The following is a 17242-nucleotide window of genomic DNA, read 5'->3' on the forward strand; positions in this document are numbered from 1 at the left end:
TTCCCCACAACATTTTCTATGTGTTCCTTCCAATTTAAGTTGTTCGTAATTGTAATACCTAGGTATTTAGTTGAATTTACGGCTTTTTAGATTAGACTGATTTATCGTGTAACCGAAGTTTAGCAAATTCCTTTTAGCACTCAAGTGGATGACCTCACACTTTTCGTTATTTAGGGTCAACTGCCACTTTTCGCACCGTTCAGATATCTTTTCTAAATCGTCTTGCAGTTTGTTTTGATTTTATGATGACTTTATTAGTCTATAAACGACAGCGTCATCAGCAAACAACCTAAGACGGCTGCTCAGATTGTCTCCCAAATCGTTTACATAGATAAGGAACAGCAAAGGGCCAATAACAGTACCTTAGGGAACGCCAGAAATCAGTTCTGTTTTACTCGACGACTTTCCGTCAGTTACTAAGAACTGTGACCTATCTGGCAGGAAATCACAAATCTAGTCACATAACTGAGACGATATTCAGTAAGCACGCAATTTCACTACGAGCCGCTTGTGTGGTACAGTGTCAAGAGCCTTCCGGAAATCCAGAAATACGGAATCGATCTGAAATCCCTTATCAATAGCACTCAACACTTCACGTGAATAAAGAGCTAGTTGTGTTTCACAGCAACGATGTTTTCTAAACCCATGTTGACTGTGTGTCAATAGACAGTTTTCTTCGAGGTAATTCATAATGTCCGAACACAATATATGCTCCAAAATCCTGTCGCATATCGACGTTAACGATATGGGCCTGTAATTTATTGGATTACCCCTGCTATCTTTCTTGAATATTGGTGTGACCTGTGCAACTTTCCAGTCTTTGGGTACGGATCTTCCGTCGAGCGAATGGCTGTATATGATTGTTAATATGGAGCTAATGCATCAGCATATTCCGAAACGAACCTAATTGGTATACAGTTTGGACGAGAAGACGCTTTTATTAAGTGATTTAAGTCGCTTCACTACTCCGAGGATATTTACCTCTACGTTACTCATGGAAGTCATTAGTTCCCTAGAACTTAGAACTAGTTAAACCTAACTAATCACACACATCCATGCCCGAGGCAGGATTCGAACCTGCGACCGTAACGGTCTCGCGGTTCCAGACTGCAGCGCCTAGAACCGCACGGCCACTTCGGCCGGCTAGAATTCTGGAATGTTTACTTTGTCTTCTTTTGTGAAGGTATCTCGGAAGGATGTGTTTAGTAACACTGCTTTGGCAGCACTGTCTTCGATAGTATTTCCATTGCTATAGCGCAGAGAAGGCATTAATTGTTTTTTAACCCTTTCAGACCCTCTGGCTACAGTTGTGTTCCTTAATTTTTGCTGAGTATTAGCTGCAACAGAAATATTTTTCTTCACTGGAAACCCCATGTACACATATGTGCATGTCCAGTCTTCTTACCATTCACAAATGCTACTGGCGGTTGGGCATAACTATAAATATATCATAAAGTGACTGTACGCAGCAGCTTGCGACCACCAGAATATACGTAAGTGGTTGGTTGGTTATATTCCACTGCAGAATTGAGTATTATTATTATTATTGTTATTATTTTGCATAGTAATTATTGATCAGTTTATTTATTACAACTATGAATATTTCAAATTTAATTATTTTAGTCCATAAAAAGCAGCCAAGTGTACAAAGTATATTCTTAAAACAGGTACTTATATGTGTACAAAGCATGCATCTAAAATCATTAAAAAATTATGTAAGAGCATAAAGAATTTTTTTTTCTGTCTCCAGAAAAAATTCAGGTCTGAAAGGGTTAAAGTGTACGGCTGTTGGCAGAGATTATTGAATTGGAAAGTACGTACCAGCCGATGTCCCCTGGCCTTAATGGATCAACGGAGACAAGGAGATGTGCGACATAAACGAAAATGGTAGTCGTGCTAGTACACGTGAAAGATGAAGTCTACGCATATTTCGCGACAGTCGCATACGAGTGGCGCGAGTAGCTTCACAATGAAATACACGTTGTAACGTTCATGAGCGTCCGCCCCCGGTAGTGGAATGGTCAGCGTGACGGACTGTCAATCCTCTGGGCCCGGGTTCGATTCCCGGCTGGGTCTGGAAAGTTTCTCCGCCCACGGACTAGGTGTTGTGCTGTCCTCATCATCATCCTATCACCCTCATCGACTGCAGGTCGCCGAAGTGGCCCAAATTGAAAGACCGGCACCCAGCGATCGGTCTTCCCGACGGGGAGCCCTAGCCATACGAATAAATAAAACAAAACGGTCATGAGCGTTATTTACCTTTGAAATTGGACGTGGTGAGCTGATGCTAGGTAAGAACGCTTTTAAAGCAACAAAGACACCATTACTAAGAACTCGCTGAGTTTGAACGAGCTCGTCTCAAAGGGGTGTGAGAAGCCGGATGTTCCTTCAGCGATGGTGCAGACACACTTCGCAGGAATGTAGCCACTGTACATGATTGCTGGCAGCGGTGGTCACGAGAAGACGTACGGTCGCAAGAAGACCGGGCTCTGGCCGGCTACGTGGCACTTCAAATGGCTCTGAGCACTATGGGACTTAACATCTCAGGTCATCAGTCCCCTTGACTTAGAACTACTTAAACCTAACCAACCTAAGGACATCACACACATCAATGCCTGAGACAGGATTCGAACCTGCGACAGTAGCAGTCGCGCGGTTCCGGACTGAGCGCCTAGAACCGCTCGGCCACCGCGGCCGGCCACGTGGCACTACTGAGACGGAAGTCCATCGCGTCCGGCATATGGCTCTGGTGCATCGTATTGTATCTCCAGTAGCAATATGAGCAGCAGTTGGCACCACAGCGACACAAACAACTCTTACAAATCGGTCATTACAAGGAAAGCTCCGAGCCAAACGCACTGTAGCGTTCATTTTTCTGACTCCAATCCACCGCCATTTGCGACTTTAGTGGCGGTGACCGAGAGCTCATTGGAGTGCAGGGTGGAGGTCTGTTTTGTTTTCCTTTTAATGCCGGTTCTGCCTCAGTGCCAGTGTTGGCTATGTGGTGGTTAGAAGGAGGGCATGCAGCCAACCTGTCTGTGTGCTAGACACACTGGACCTACATCTGAAGCTATAGTCTGGAGTGTGATTTCGTATGACAGCGGGAGCAGTCTCGTGGTTATCCCACACACCCTAAAACTGTCTGACAGTCTGGTGATTCGACCTGTTGTGCTGAGCCCATTCCTGAACAGCATAACAGAATAACGCTAGCCAACATACCGCTGTTGCTATTCAGAGAGTCGACATGTTGACTTGGCCTAGTCGATCACCAGATATGTCTCCAATTGAGCACATATGGGACATTATCTAGCATTATACACAGGTAGCTTACCCAACCCTGTATTGACAGACCAAGTGCAACAGGAATAGATGGTTCAAATGGTTCTAAGCACTACGCGACGTAACGTCTGAGGTCATCAGTCCCCTAGACTTAGAACTAGTTAAATCTAACTAACCTAAGGACATCACACACATCCATGCCCGAAGCAGGATTCGAGCCTGCGACAGTAGCAGCAGCGATGTTCGGGACTCAAGCGCCTAGAACCGCTTGGTCACAGCGGCCGGCAATAGGAATGGAACTCCATCCCACAAACTGACGTCCGGCATCAACATAATACAATTCACGCACATCTGACAGCCTGCATTCAACGTTCTGGCTGTTACACCGGTTATTAATGTACCAACATTTAACATTTCCAATGGCTTATATCGAACTTACATTAACTTGTGATCTTGTAATGTTAATTACTTAAATATATTACAAAGGCATTCCAGAAATTTCATTAACTGACATTAATAAGTTTTTGGTGCTGCAATTGTATTTTCTGTCAGTATATATTACTGCAAAGTACGGTTATTAAGACAAGACGCATGCCTGGATCATTTTTTCGCTTTAAAACCCCATTATGTTCCATTTACGAAGGAAAAAGGAGAGCAGGAACAAAAATCAGAACATCTGAAATCGATTACAGACCTCACAATTTGAGCAGACTTGACTGCATACTGCCCTCAGTAAGACACTGGAAAGTCAGACATAAATTGTTTCCGATCTGTCGAGGATGAATTTAAAAAGAAAATCACTTTCTATAAGGGGCATTCTGGCAAACACATTACGGTTCCCTAACTTTACTGGCGTTGAAAAAAGCAAAGTTGAAGAATTCATTGTGGCCTTGAAGGAATTAGAAGGATACTTTTCCAAACGTTTTTAGGACTCTACCAAACTTACACCTATTTTCTAGATTGTTTGCCATTTCAGTTGAAAGCGATGTTGTGCATGTGCATGTCGAACTGACTGATCTGCAGTGTAATTCCCATTTTAAAGACAAATCCCTTTATGTTAAAATTGTCCAGGACATCTAAATTGTTACGTACTGTTTCCACATATCCATAACGAAGTTGCAAAAATGTTACAAGATTTCAAGCAACATAAGTCGAAACAAGGCCCCGGGAGTAGACAGCATACCATTAGAACTACGACAGCATTGGGAGAGCCAGGCCCAACAAAACTATACCATCTAGTGAGCAAGATGTATGAGACAGGCGAAATACCCTCAGACTTCAAGAAGAGTATAATAATTCCAATCCCAAAGAAAGCAGGTGTTGACAGATGTGAAAATTACCGAACTATCAGTTTAATAACTCACAGCTGCAAAATACAAACACGAATTATTTACAGACGAATGGAAAAACTGGTAGAAGCCGACCTCGGGGAAGATCAGTTTGGATTCCGTAGAAATATTGGAACACGTGAGGCAATACTGACCCTACGACTTGTCTTAGAAAATAAATTAAGGAAAAGCAAACCTACGTTTCTAGCATTTGTAGATTTAGAGAAAGCTTTTGACAATGTTGACTGGAATACTCTCTTTCAAATTCTGAAGGTAGAAGGGGTAAAATACAGGGAGCGAACGGTTATTTACAATTTGTACAGAAACCAGATGGCAGTAAGAGTCGAGGAGCACGAAATGGAAGCAGTGGTTGGGAAGGGAGTGAGACAGGGTTGTAGCCTATCCCCGATGTTATTCAATCTGTATATTGTGCAAGCAGTAATGGAAACAAAAGAAAAATTCGGAGTTGGAATTAAAATCCATGGAGAAGAAATAAAAACTTTGAGGTTCGCCGATGACATCGTAATTCTGTCAGAGACAGCAAAGGACTTGGAAGAGCATTTGAACGGAATGGACAGTGTCTTGGAAGGAGGATATAAGACGAACAGCAACAAAATCAAAACGAGAATAATGGAATGTAGTCGAATGAAATCGGGTGATGCTGCGGGAATTAGATTAGTAAATGAGACGCTTAAAGTAGTAAATGAGTTTTGCTATTTGGGGAGCAAAATAACTGATGATGGTCGAAGTAGAGAGGATATAAAATGTACACTGGCAATGGCAAGGAAAGCGTTTCTGAAGAAGAGAAATTTGTTAACATCAAGTATAGATTTATATGTCAGGAAGACGTTTATGAAAGTATTTGTACCCATGTATGGAAGTGAAACACGGACGATAAATAGTTTAGACAAGAAAAGAACAGAAGCTTTCGAAATGGGGTGCTACAGAAGAATGCTGAAGATTAGATGGGTAGATCACATTACTAATGAGGAGGTATTGAATAGAATTGGAGAGAAGAGAAATTTGTGGCACAACTTGACTAGAAGAAGGGATCGGTTGGTAGGGCATATTCTGAGGCATCAAGGGATCACCAATTTAGTATTGGAGAGCAGCGTGGAGGGTAAAAATCGTAGAGGGAGACCAAGAGATGAATACACCAAGCAAATTCAGAAGGATGTAGGTTGCAGTAGGTACTGGGAGACGAAGAAGCATGCACAGGATAGAGTAGCATGGAGAGCTCCATCAAACCAGTCTCTGGACTGAAGACCACAACAACAACATGAGTGGGAAATACCTTTTCTTATTATGAAATTAAGTAAGTCATGATTTCGTGGCAACATGAGTGAAAAAATTTGTGAAATTGTCTGTTCAAATGGTTCAAATGGCTCTGAGCACTATAGGACTTAACATCTGAGGTCATCAGTCCACTAGAACTTAGAGCTACTTAAACCTAACTACCTAAGGATATCACACTCATCCATGCCCGAGGAACGATTCGAACCTGCGACCGTAGCGGTCGCGCGGTTCCAGATTGAAACGCCTAGAACCACTCGTCCACAACGGTCGGCAAAATTGTGTGTGTATGTCTGTATGCCAATAGTTCATACCAGATAAAAATTGTATTATGTCTCCAGCGCAACAAAAATACTTAAAAAATACTAAAAATTATTTTCGTTTGCCATCTATGTTGTTGAGAAATATGAAACCAAGTCACACGCAGCCATGAATCTGTTGAGGTCCTCCATGTAGGCCTCTTGCAAGGACTCTACCATCCTTTGCCAGTTCCGCATCAACCATACTTTTTTTTTTTAACACATGTACTTAGCTGATTGTCAGCTCCTCCATAATGAGGACCCTGCTCCTCACCCCCCCCCCCCCCCCCCCACTGTTGTTGTGGTACCCATTTGATCCACATTTTGCGAGACTGCCCCAACCTAGCAGCCCTGTGGCGGACTCTTCATCTCCCTGATTCACTACTCCTGGTGCTAAGAGATGATGCCACAGCTGCTGACTTAGTTTTACATTCTATTTGTGATGTGGGCTTTTACTACTCTCTTTAAGGAAGGGCCACTTAACTTTATTGGCCAATTGAGGGATTGGAAGATCACTCTATTGCTTCCTCTGCCAAGACTGGGCTATGGCTGTCTGGGCTTGGTGGTCCACCACAGCCCTCACCCTACCTGCTCTTTTACTCTTCCTCCCCCTCTCACATTGTCTGTTTGACTTGTTCATCTTTTGTCTATCTGTGCTTCTCTTGCTCTGTCTGTGTTGCTAATCTTTCCTAGGCAGTTTGTGAATGGAGTATCTCTGGTAAGTGACTGGGATGGGGGATGTTAGTCACCTCATTGCACTCTGCTTTCGGGGGCTTCCAGCTGCTTCCTACATAGGGCACCTTGCCTGCCTTTTTTCCTATGTCTCCTTTTCTTCTTTTTTGTGCCTCATCTAGGCTTCGTTGACCTTTGGTAGATCTTTTTTTTTCTCCTGGGTTGCACAGTAGGTTGTCTCTGATGTAGACTGTCTCTTCAGGGAAAAAGGGACTGATGACCTACTAGTTTGGTCCCTTTAATCATCCAACCTACCAGCTAACCAATGTTAGTTGCTCTTTGGATATTATAAATATGGCTGGGAATTGTGGGCTACACGAATACTTAATGTGGACCTCATATGGCCCATGGCCACAGTTTGAGGACCACTGCTTTAGAGTGAGGTATACAGTAATTTTGTACAGTAAATACCACCAATTGAGCCATCATCCCAAATGGATAGTTTTTGTGGAAATTGAGGCAGTTATAATGCACTTTAAATTTCTGCAGAGGGCACATCTAGCCTTCTAATTTCGCCAATAGCAATTTGCCACAACCATGTTCATTATTTATAATTAACAAGTGTGATTAACAAGTAGGTCAGTGAGCTGGAGAGAATAGTAAATCCTTCAAGACACAAATGGCTTGTCAAATTGCACTTAAGTATCACAATATAAAATAGCCTGTGTGCACAGGTGTAACAAGTTGTTCACCACGAGGTGACCTGCGATCTTCACTGTGCAGCACCTCCGCGACCAGCTCAGGACATCCAGAGAGTGACTGCTGGACCTGTCCGCAGCAGACCAGCTACCACTGTGCCACCCAACCACCGGCCATCCTACGATGAGCTGGAGCACGTGCAGGGGCAGGAGTGGAAGGAGCAACTACCAGCCAAACAGGTACAGTACTCCTGCATCGCTTCACTAGTCTTCATTGAGATGTACATCAACTCATTCATGAGAAAGCTTACAGCAATGTGCTGCTCACACATGTCAAGCTACGGTAGCATCGGACTCGATATGTGTGAGCAGCCCATTCTATGTTTACTCTTTTAAAATTCTGTGGCTAAAGCTTCATCGCTTAATATTTATTTTATACATGGCATGCCAGTTTCAGTGTTTTACTTCTGATGAAGGCACTCTTAGTAGTCGCCGAAACCTAGGTCAAAAGACTTCATTTTTGTGACCGAGGGCTGTTATTGCATTAATTTTACGATGTAAGCGGCCGCTGATAGCGCAGCCGTGTTCAAAACTTTTTTTCTGTCCTTCGTGCAGAGTCACCTATCTTCCACGATGTAGTGTACCTGACAACAGTAGGTGACTGTAATGGTTGTGTATGTGTGTGCCGTGGTGTCATGTTGGATGACGATGATGATGAAAGAGCTCCAATCATGCGCCCTACAAACACTAAGGCCCCAATCCCCCCCAAGCACAAAGACCTGGCCCCCCTGATCTCCAAGCCCCCTCCCCCCTACAGAGCACCAAGGTACCGTCTACTGTGCACCAAGACGCTCCCCAGAGCACCAAGGCATTACTTCCCCTGAGCACCAAGCTATCACTCGCCCCCCCCCCCCTCCCCAGCACCAAGGCTCCATCTCCAGTGAGCACCAAGGCCCCCCCCCCCCCCCCCCGAGCACCAAGGCCTTGAAGCCCCATCTGATGGATGGTTCACTATCAACAGTGTCACTCGAAGCTGTAGACATGCTTGGAAGTATTTAGTGCAGGACACACACACACACACACACACACACACACACACACACACACACAAAGACTGGTGATCAGGAACTTTAAGCCAGCACCTCTCCAGCACTTGCCAGCCATCCCTAGGACTCGAACCTGCTTAACTCTGATTCGAGTGCCACCACACAAGTGTGCGTTACTGACCTTGGTGTTGGGCCATATAATAGTACTGAAATGTATAAGTACCACTTTTTACATCTCACCAATTAATGCTGATGGGTAATGAACCAACATTCTATGTGAAACTAAATTCATATTTTGTATTAAATATACAATGGAAAACATTTAAGAAATATATATATTGTTAGGGTTTGAACTAGCTATCTGTACCGTTTATTACTCGTGGAACAATGTTAAACCATGTTTCTTTGTTTCAGTTATGCCACACAGTGTGCTATTGCATTCTGAGAAAGATAATTTTTGTTTTAAAATCCAAAGCTATATCAGCTGGTGAAGAACTTGGGCCTGAATTTTGGAACAAGTGTCACCTGCTTTATATCACTGGATTCCTCTTTTCAAAAGCTTTAGACTGGCAATAATAGTTCTTTCTTCCATATCTCGGCAATGTAAAAAATACAACTCTATTGAGTAGTACAACATGTCGGAAAACGTGATCCAATATTGTGAATGTGTAAGAACTTTTCAGGGTATCCACTCCACAGATAATCGTTTAATGTATTCTTGTTGTTTAAAGCATATTTCTTTGTTGTTTGGAAGAATCTAGGAGTCTAACATGTGGTTTTCAGACTGAACGACCGCTGATCTTCAACTTTTTTGACGACGAAGACTTTATTGGATCTACGAGACCACCCCCTGAACCAACCACTGAACGTCAGACATCGATCACGAGCAACATCCAGCTAGACCAACGGACGACGCAATATCCAGAGGCAACTGAAGATACTGCAACCCAGAATCATGGTGCAGAATACACGACAGAGGACATCCAACGGCCTATGACCAATAAACCACCTAGCAAGCCGAATAGATTGAGTGGATATAAGAATCAACAAAGACACTCGCCCCTGAGAGGTTCAATGAGAAGAAAGAAACCAGTTCAGTCAAGCAGCAACCAATACAGTTTTGGCGTTACGACAGATCAGACCAGTATTGACCAAACAACTTCAGAAAATCATTTTAGCTACAGGGAAACTTCAACAACGACTCCAACAACGACAGATACGTGGAATGAAGATGCAAAGCGACAAATTAACATCACAGAAGATGTAACAGCACAAACTGTGAGACCAGCTGTACCAGAGAACTTTGAAATAACTGTTGGAAGTTATAACACGAAACCAAAGATTACATTTCAGAAGGGGAATCTGGATGCAGCATCGCCTACAGCAGATATTATTTACAGTGAAGACTGGAGACCACCTCTTGCTATCAAGCCACACAGTGAAGAGCCCATTACCGAGGAGCTCTCTGGACACATTAGACAGTCCCAGACTACCACTTCCAGGGCTAGCAGCAATACCCAAAGACCTTTCCAGGCTGTTGAAGCACAGCCATTTTACATCAGGAAAAAGCCATCATATATCACTTCAGAAAGCATCCTCACTGCAGGAGATCACCTTGAAGGAAATTCAGCTTTCGTCACAAATAATGGGCCTGTTTCTCATCACGGTGCAGGCAATGCCAGACCTCCAGGAAGACACCCTTATACACCACAGGAAAGTGGACCATCATCGGCCGGAGCATTGGTGGACAGTGGGAGCCGACCACTTTTGCTCGAGGTCAGTACCCAATCTACCCAAAATGCACACGGCCAGACAGGTGGTCCAGTGGACAGTGGGGTAGCCTCGACGCCGTCTTCAGGCCTCGCCCAGAGGCGACCTGGAGCCTCCAGCGGCAAGCGGCGGCGGCCCATCCACAGGAAGAGACCAGTGCCTCACGACTCGGCCAATGTGGTGGCCACGGTCGAGGCGTCGTACGTGCGGGACAGTGCAGCTCAAGGAGACAGTGTCAAGGTGAGGCTCAAAGCCGAGCAGTGTATGACTTGAACTGACTGTTCTCTGCAGCACTACAGACTTCTTCCTCTGTGTATTCTTTCCAACTGCACCTCAACTGTGAAAATCGATGGTGGATGCATGATGAGGACTACCTATGAGCACTCTTATCATCTGTTCCTTCTCTTCTCTTTGTAGATGCTACATGGGAACTACAGTTTTGTGAACCTTCTGGATCTATACATATATATATCGGTGTGTGTGTGTGTGTGTGTGTGTGTGTGTGTGTGTGTGTGTGTGTGTCTACTTCAGCGTAGCTCTGGAACACCAGGAGCAATTTCAGCTAAATTTAGTACATGGAGACAATGACCATGAGGGTAAGATGACCCTAGTGGCGTGAGGCTTGAAACTAGTGACAATTACCTATACGCATACCTCAAGAAAATCCGTAACAATTTAAACCAAACTTCGTCTGCCAGAAATCACGTTCACAGTTCCCTCTGTACAGGAGTAATTTTGGGTCAGGTTAATCTTAATTCAGCGCCTTTCAATCAATAAGTTTATTGCTCACCAAGATGGCGGTGACCGTTAGGGAGGCTCCTTGGTTTGAAAAACGACGCTACGAGTGCAGGAATACGTTCCTGGGAGGTGTGTGGCGTTTAGAACCAGCCCGGTGACACCAACGTAACAGTCTTGGAAAGTTGCTTCGGGACTCGCATTTAAGAGTTTATCCTGACAGTCTGCTTTTTTTCTGGAACCATGTTTTTAAATAGGACCTAGCCAAGTCACTCAGTCTCGATTTCGTCGGTGTCCTGGAGCAGTTAACATGTAGCGTTCGGGTAGTCAGTGTCCATCACAAAGGACCTCGTCGTCAGTCACCGTGTTGACAAAAGTCTGGTTCTAAAGCCTCACGGGCTCATAGAAGTATTGAGAGCATTCGAAATTCGAGTATGATGGTTACTGTTCACGAGACGAAAATGATCTACGTGATCCACGCGATCAGGAGGAAACTGCCTGCAGCAATGTGCTTAACACGACGAGATGCTACAGCCTGCAGGCTAGTTGACATGTTGTCGTGCTCCAATGTCGCTCCACATTGCTACTATTTCTCTCTCGCTTGTCTCGATCTATAGTGGCTTCCTTGGTATTGATTTGTATTATTTTTTAATGGTGCTTGATGACATGTGAAATCTGGTCTCTATTTCTGGCTCTATTTCCTCCCGGTTTCGGTACCTAATATTCGTTTTCCTGTTTATAAATCTTAAGTGCAGAATACATAAGTAAAATGTGGACTGCTCCCATTGATATCTTTGTGCTACTGCCCTACCTGTTCACTTACATCTCCATGATAAGCTTTGATTAATCAATTGATTGCTTGATTCATGCCGGTAAGGAGGATCAAGTCAGGTACTTCCAAGGGCGCACGGCACGTCAACATCTTCTTTGGGTGCAGTGGGGGAAGTGGGGGCGCACGCGATGTGGAACACCAATCACATTTATCATTTATGGTGACGCAATTATCACTTCTGTATGGATTTTTGCATCTCCCGGTGACCTGCTTAGAAGGATCGAAAGAGAAGGAACACTGTGTTGGTTACACGAAACTACAAAATCTCACCAAATGTATCGGGACACCCCTGTGTAACGCAGAATGACAACTAGATGTCATCAGAGGTGGAACACAGTATAAAAGGAGGTACGGACTGTTGTGTTTTCTCTGGTAATCCATTAAGTGAAGCCGAACTGCAGCTGGACATGCTGTTTTTGAATCTAACGTCGTTTATTCTTTTTAACAGAAACACCAGGCCCCACTGCCATTCACAATCGTTTTCAATGGCAGTGAACAGAATCGTATGCAGGGGGCCGAAATTAGCTGGATTCCATACCTTCCGTGGCAACAAGAAGCCAGCATGGTCAGACGACATTTGACGGTGACACCATGTGGTGGTCCAGAATACTGTTCACACCAGTACCTCTAATACCTAGTAGCATGTCCTCCTGCACTGATGCATCCTCGTGGCACACTATCCACAAATTCATCAAGGCACTGTCGGACCAGATTGTCCCACTCCTCAACGGCAATTCGGCGTAGATCCCTCAGAGTGGTTGGTGGGTGACGCCGTCCATAAACAGCCCTTTTCAATCCATCCCAGGCATGTTCGATAGGGTTCATGTCTGGAGAACATGCTGGCCACTCTAGTCGAGCGATGTTGTTATCCTGGAGGAAGTCATTCACAAGATGTGCACGATGGGGACGAGAATTGTCGTCCATGAGGACGAATGCCTCGCCAATATGCTGCCTATATGGTTGCACTATCGGTCGGAGGATGGCAGTCACTTATCGTACATCCGTTACAAAGCCTTCCGTGACCACCAGCGGCGTACGTCGGCCCCACACAATGCCACCCCAAAACATAAGGGAACGTCCACCTTGCTGCACTCGCTGGACGGTGTATCTAAGGCGTTCAGCCTGGCCGGGTTGCCTCCAAACACGTCTCCGACGATTGTCTGGTTGAAGCGACATTCATCGGTGAAGAAAACGTGATGCCAATCCCGAGCAGTCCACTCGGCATGTTGCTGGCCCATCTGAACCCCGCTGCATGGTGGCGTGGTTGCAAAGATGGACCTCGCCATGGAGTGAAATTGCGCATCGTGCAGCCTATTGCGCACAGTTGTAACGCGACGTCCTGTGGCTCCACGAAAAGCATTATTCAACATGGTGGCGCTGCTGTCAGGGTTCCTCCGCACCATAATCCGTAGGTAGCGGTAATTCACTGTAGTAGTAGCCCTTCGGCGGCCTGAGTGAGACATGTCATCATGCCTGTCTCTCTGTATCGCCTCCACGTCCGAACAACATCGCTCTGGTTCACTCACTTCCCCTGTTGAGAGCCCTACCTGGCATAAAGTAACAATGTGGACGCTATCGGACGGCGGTACTGACCATCTAGGCAAGGTTGAACTCCAGAGAACATGAGAGGTGTACCTCCTTCCTGGTGGAATGACTGGAACTGATCGGCTGTTGGACCCCCTCCGTCAAATAGGCGCCGCTCATGCATGGTTGTTTACAGCTTTGGGCGAGTTTAGTGACATCTCTGAACTGTCAAAGGGACTGTGTCTGTGATACGATATCCACAGTCAACGTCTATCTCCAGAGTTCTGGAAACAGGGATGATGCAAAACTTCTTTTGATGTGTGTATACAGTCTCAAGGTGTCTAAACATTTGTTACACTAACGTGCAAAAAATTGAAGTATATCAGAAATGTACGTTTTGACATCTTTGGTAATGATTTTTCCCCTTTATATATTACATACACATATTTATATAATATATTTCTTAAAATTAGACATATATTAAATAATAACGTGCCTAAAACAGACGCCATTAGATTTAAACGTTGTGTCAGAACTTCAACGCAATCGGTCAAGAACTTTCCGAAGATGAAAGATTTTGAACAAACCAACGTTTACATGTTGTTAATGATTCTCCTTTTATTACATACGCATCAGATTGCATTCCAGTAGGTACATAAAACCACTTGAGTATTTGAATGCAATGTTGTGTTAAAATTTCAAAGTAGTCCGTGGAGAACTTTCGGAGATTTGAGGTTTTCAAGAAATGTACTTGTATAGAAACTGTTAATCTTCGTAATCGTAAATTTGACCGAATGCTTTGAAATTTTGACATAACGCTGCATTGGAATACGCGTGTGTCTTTACATACCTATTTTTAAACAAATTAACATATAATTCATTATAAATTTAATAACGGGGAAACGTTGTGACAAAAAAATCTCAAATATATATCAGAAGTTGTCGAAATACTTTTGATCATACAGTGTATAACTCTGACAACTTTACCGATTCACAGTACGTACCAGAAGGCTAGCAGAAACAAGATTAAAATAAATAAATCTTAATTGGCTAGCGACCCAACTGTAATGACCTTTATACAGGCGGTATAGGGTGGATCCCGGCTGCATGAAATATCATTATGTACGATATCTCCGCGTCAGCAAAGAAATGTGGAGTAGGTCTTATAAAAGTAATTTAAACTACGAAGTACAAACAGGATCTTAGGCCGCGGTATTAAATAAGATTACTAGTATTTATAAAATAATTACAGCAAAGTTTTATATACATATTTCTTTTCATTGTTCTCCAAGACTTACAGAACAAGGTGAGTACGAGACGTCTAATTATCAAAAAATATCTTCCATCTTTTACAATTCCAGATCTTCTCATAATTAATTTAATCACTAACTCTACATTTCGATACAGTGATAACTTGAGACCATTTTCGTGTGATTCAGTCTAAAGGTTGGATACATATCTTCGTCCTCTGCGGATGGGAAAGAGTAATACGAAAGTAAGCAGGAATGCACATTTGATCTTTTCTTATGACTTTTCGTAATCTCGTACCAAGGTTACTCATTGAATTACTGCTTGATAGTTTATCCAAAACTTACGATATAATTTCATCCGTGTTGGAAGATAGAAAACAGAACAACAGAACGAACAGCAATAACCTATTTGTTGCACTGTTTACCAAGCAGATCCCTCTGGTGTACAACATGCGGTGAAGCAATGAATGCAAAGCACCGGCCTCCTTTTAATCCAGACAGAACTTATTTGAGTGCGTGCTCTTTAATCTCTTTGCGTCGGCCTATGACCCTCAGTTGAGAGATACGAAGCAGCAGCGACATACTTTCCAAGTTTTTTCAGAGTACTGACTCTCGCCATTTGAAGGCTGTAAACAACCAAAAGGTCCTCGGAACCTATCACATTAGCTCATTTTCTCGAAATCGTGTCTCCTAGCTTTTTACGTATTAGACAAACCTACATACAAAGATGAATTTAACCGTGAGCAACATGTTTAAATCTGCTGGAAGACACGAAGTCGGCTTCAAGTAATTCGAATGGCAAGATAGTGCATACTGGGCACAGCTGAACATAGCTTTCAAGGCTTACGAAAATTTTTGTTAGTAACGTGCCTGATCCAGTCACACTTTTCTTTTCTTGTTGTAGTCTAACGCGTCTCGGAACACCCCAAAAACATACGTTTTTAATATTAGGTACACTGTGCTGCACCTACTGCCAGGTACTCTGCATCAGCGACCTTAGTATTCATTAGACACCGTGAGAGAGCAGAATGGGGCGCTCCGCAGAACTCACGGACTTCGAACGTGGTCAGGAGATTTGGTGTCATTTGTGTCATACGTATGTACGCGAGGTTTCAACACTCCTGAACATCCCTAGGTCCACTGTTTCCGATGTGATACTGAAGTGGAAATGTGAAAGGCCACGTACAGCACAAAAGCGTACATGAGTTGAAGAGGGCCGTAATGTGTAATAGGCAGACACCTATCCAGACCACTACACAGGAATCCCAAACTGCATCAGGATCCACTGCAAGTACGATGACAGATAGGCGGGAGGTGAGAAAACATGGATTTCATGGTCGAGCGGCTGCTCATAAGGCACACATCAAGCCGGTAAATGCCAAACGACACCTCGCTTGTTGTAAAGAGCGTAAACATTGGACGATTGAACAGAGAAAAAACGTTGTCTGGATGACGAATCACGATACACAATGTGGCGACCCGATGTCAGGGTGTGGGTATGGCGAATGCCCGGTGAACGTCATCTGTCAGCGTGTGTAGTGCCAACAGTAAAACTCGGAGGCGGTGGTGTTATGGTGTGCTCTTGTTTTTCATTGAGGGGGCTTGCACCCCTCGTTGTTTTGCGTGGCACTATCACAGCACAGGCCTACACTGACGTTTTAAGCACGTTCGTGTTTCCCACTGTTGAAGAGCAAATCGTGGATGGCGACTGCATCTTTCAACACGATCGAGCACCTGTTCATAATGTACAGCCTGTGCCGGAGTAGTTACACAATAGCATCCCTGTAATGGACTGGCCCGCACAGAGTCTTGACCTGAATCCTATAGAACACCTTTGGGTTGTTTTGGAACGTCGACTTCGTGCCAGGCCTCACCGACCAACATCGATACCTCTCCCGAGTCCAGCACTACATGGAGAAAGGCTGCCATTTCCCAAGAAACCTTCCTGCACCTGATCGAACGTATGCCTGCGAGAGTGGAAGCTGTCATCAAGGCTAAGGGTGAGCAAACGCCATATTGAATTCCAGCATTATCTAGGGAGGGCGCCACGAACTTGTAAGTCATTTTCAGCCAGGTATCTGGATACTTTTGATCACGTAGTGTAGCTGTTACTGTCCGATGCACGAAAGGTGACTGATTGCGCAGGTCTAGAAAAAGACGTGTATTGTACTGTTGTCTGTTCCAAGCGACAGTTACGGTACGCGCATACATATGCTTTGCACTCGACGAAAGCGTGTACTCTGCAAACTATGTCTCTCACTTGCATGTGTAGAATTTGTCGCTTATCACTACCTGCTCGCAACCAATGAAATAAGAATTAATTACATAACTGGCTACGATTAGGTTTAGTGCTCCTATTGCGTACGACATTCTCGGCAGAGCGCTCAGAACACTATCGGACGATCATAGGCTGTCGGAGAATGCGTGACGTAAGCGCGCAGAACGAGCCTAAATTCAACCGTCATCTTTTGTGACTCCAACTATGGCTTCACGCGAAAAAAAAGATGTCAGAAGAG

The 17242-nt window shown here is 44.2% G+C and overlaps 1 protein-coding gene across 1 annotated transcript in view; it reads left to right on the forward strand.

The window, feature by feature from the left end:
* LOC124550726 (proteoglycan 4) overlaps positions 1-17242 on the forward strand; it is a 190550-nt gene that overhangs the window by 140694 nt on the left and 32614 nt on the right. Inside the window, exons 5-6 of the mRNA XM_047125447.1 lie at positions 7655-7809; positions 9399-10625. Coding sequence (XP_046981403.1) covers positions 7655-7809; positions 9399-10625 — 1382 coding nt within the window. The remainder of the gene's footprint in view (positions 1-7654; positions 7810-9398; positions 10626-17242) is intronic.

This window comes from Schistocerca americana, chromosome 9, assembly GCF_021461395.2.
Source record: "Schistocerca americana isolate TAMUIC-IGC-003095 chromosome 9, iqSchAmer2.1, whole genome shotgun sequence".
Taxonomy (NCBI): domain Eukaryota; kingdom Metazoa; phylum Arthropoda; class Insecta; order Orthoptera; family Acrididae; genus Schistocerca; species Schistocerca americana.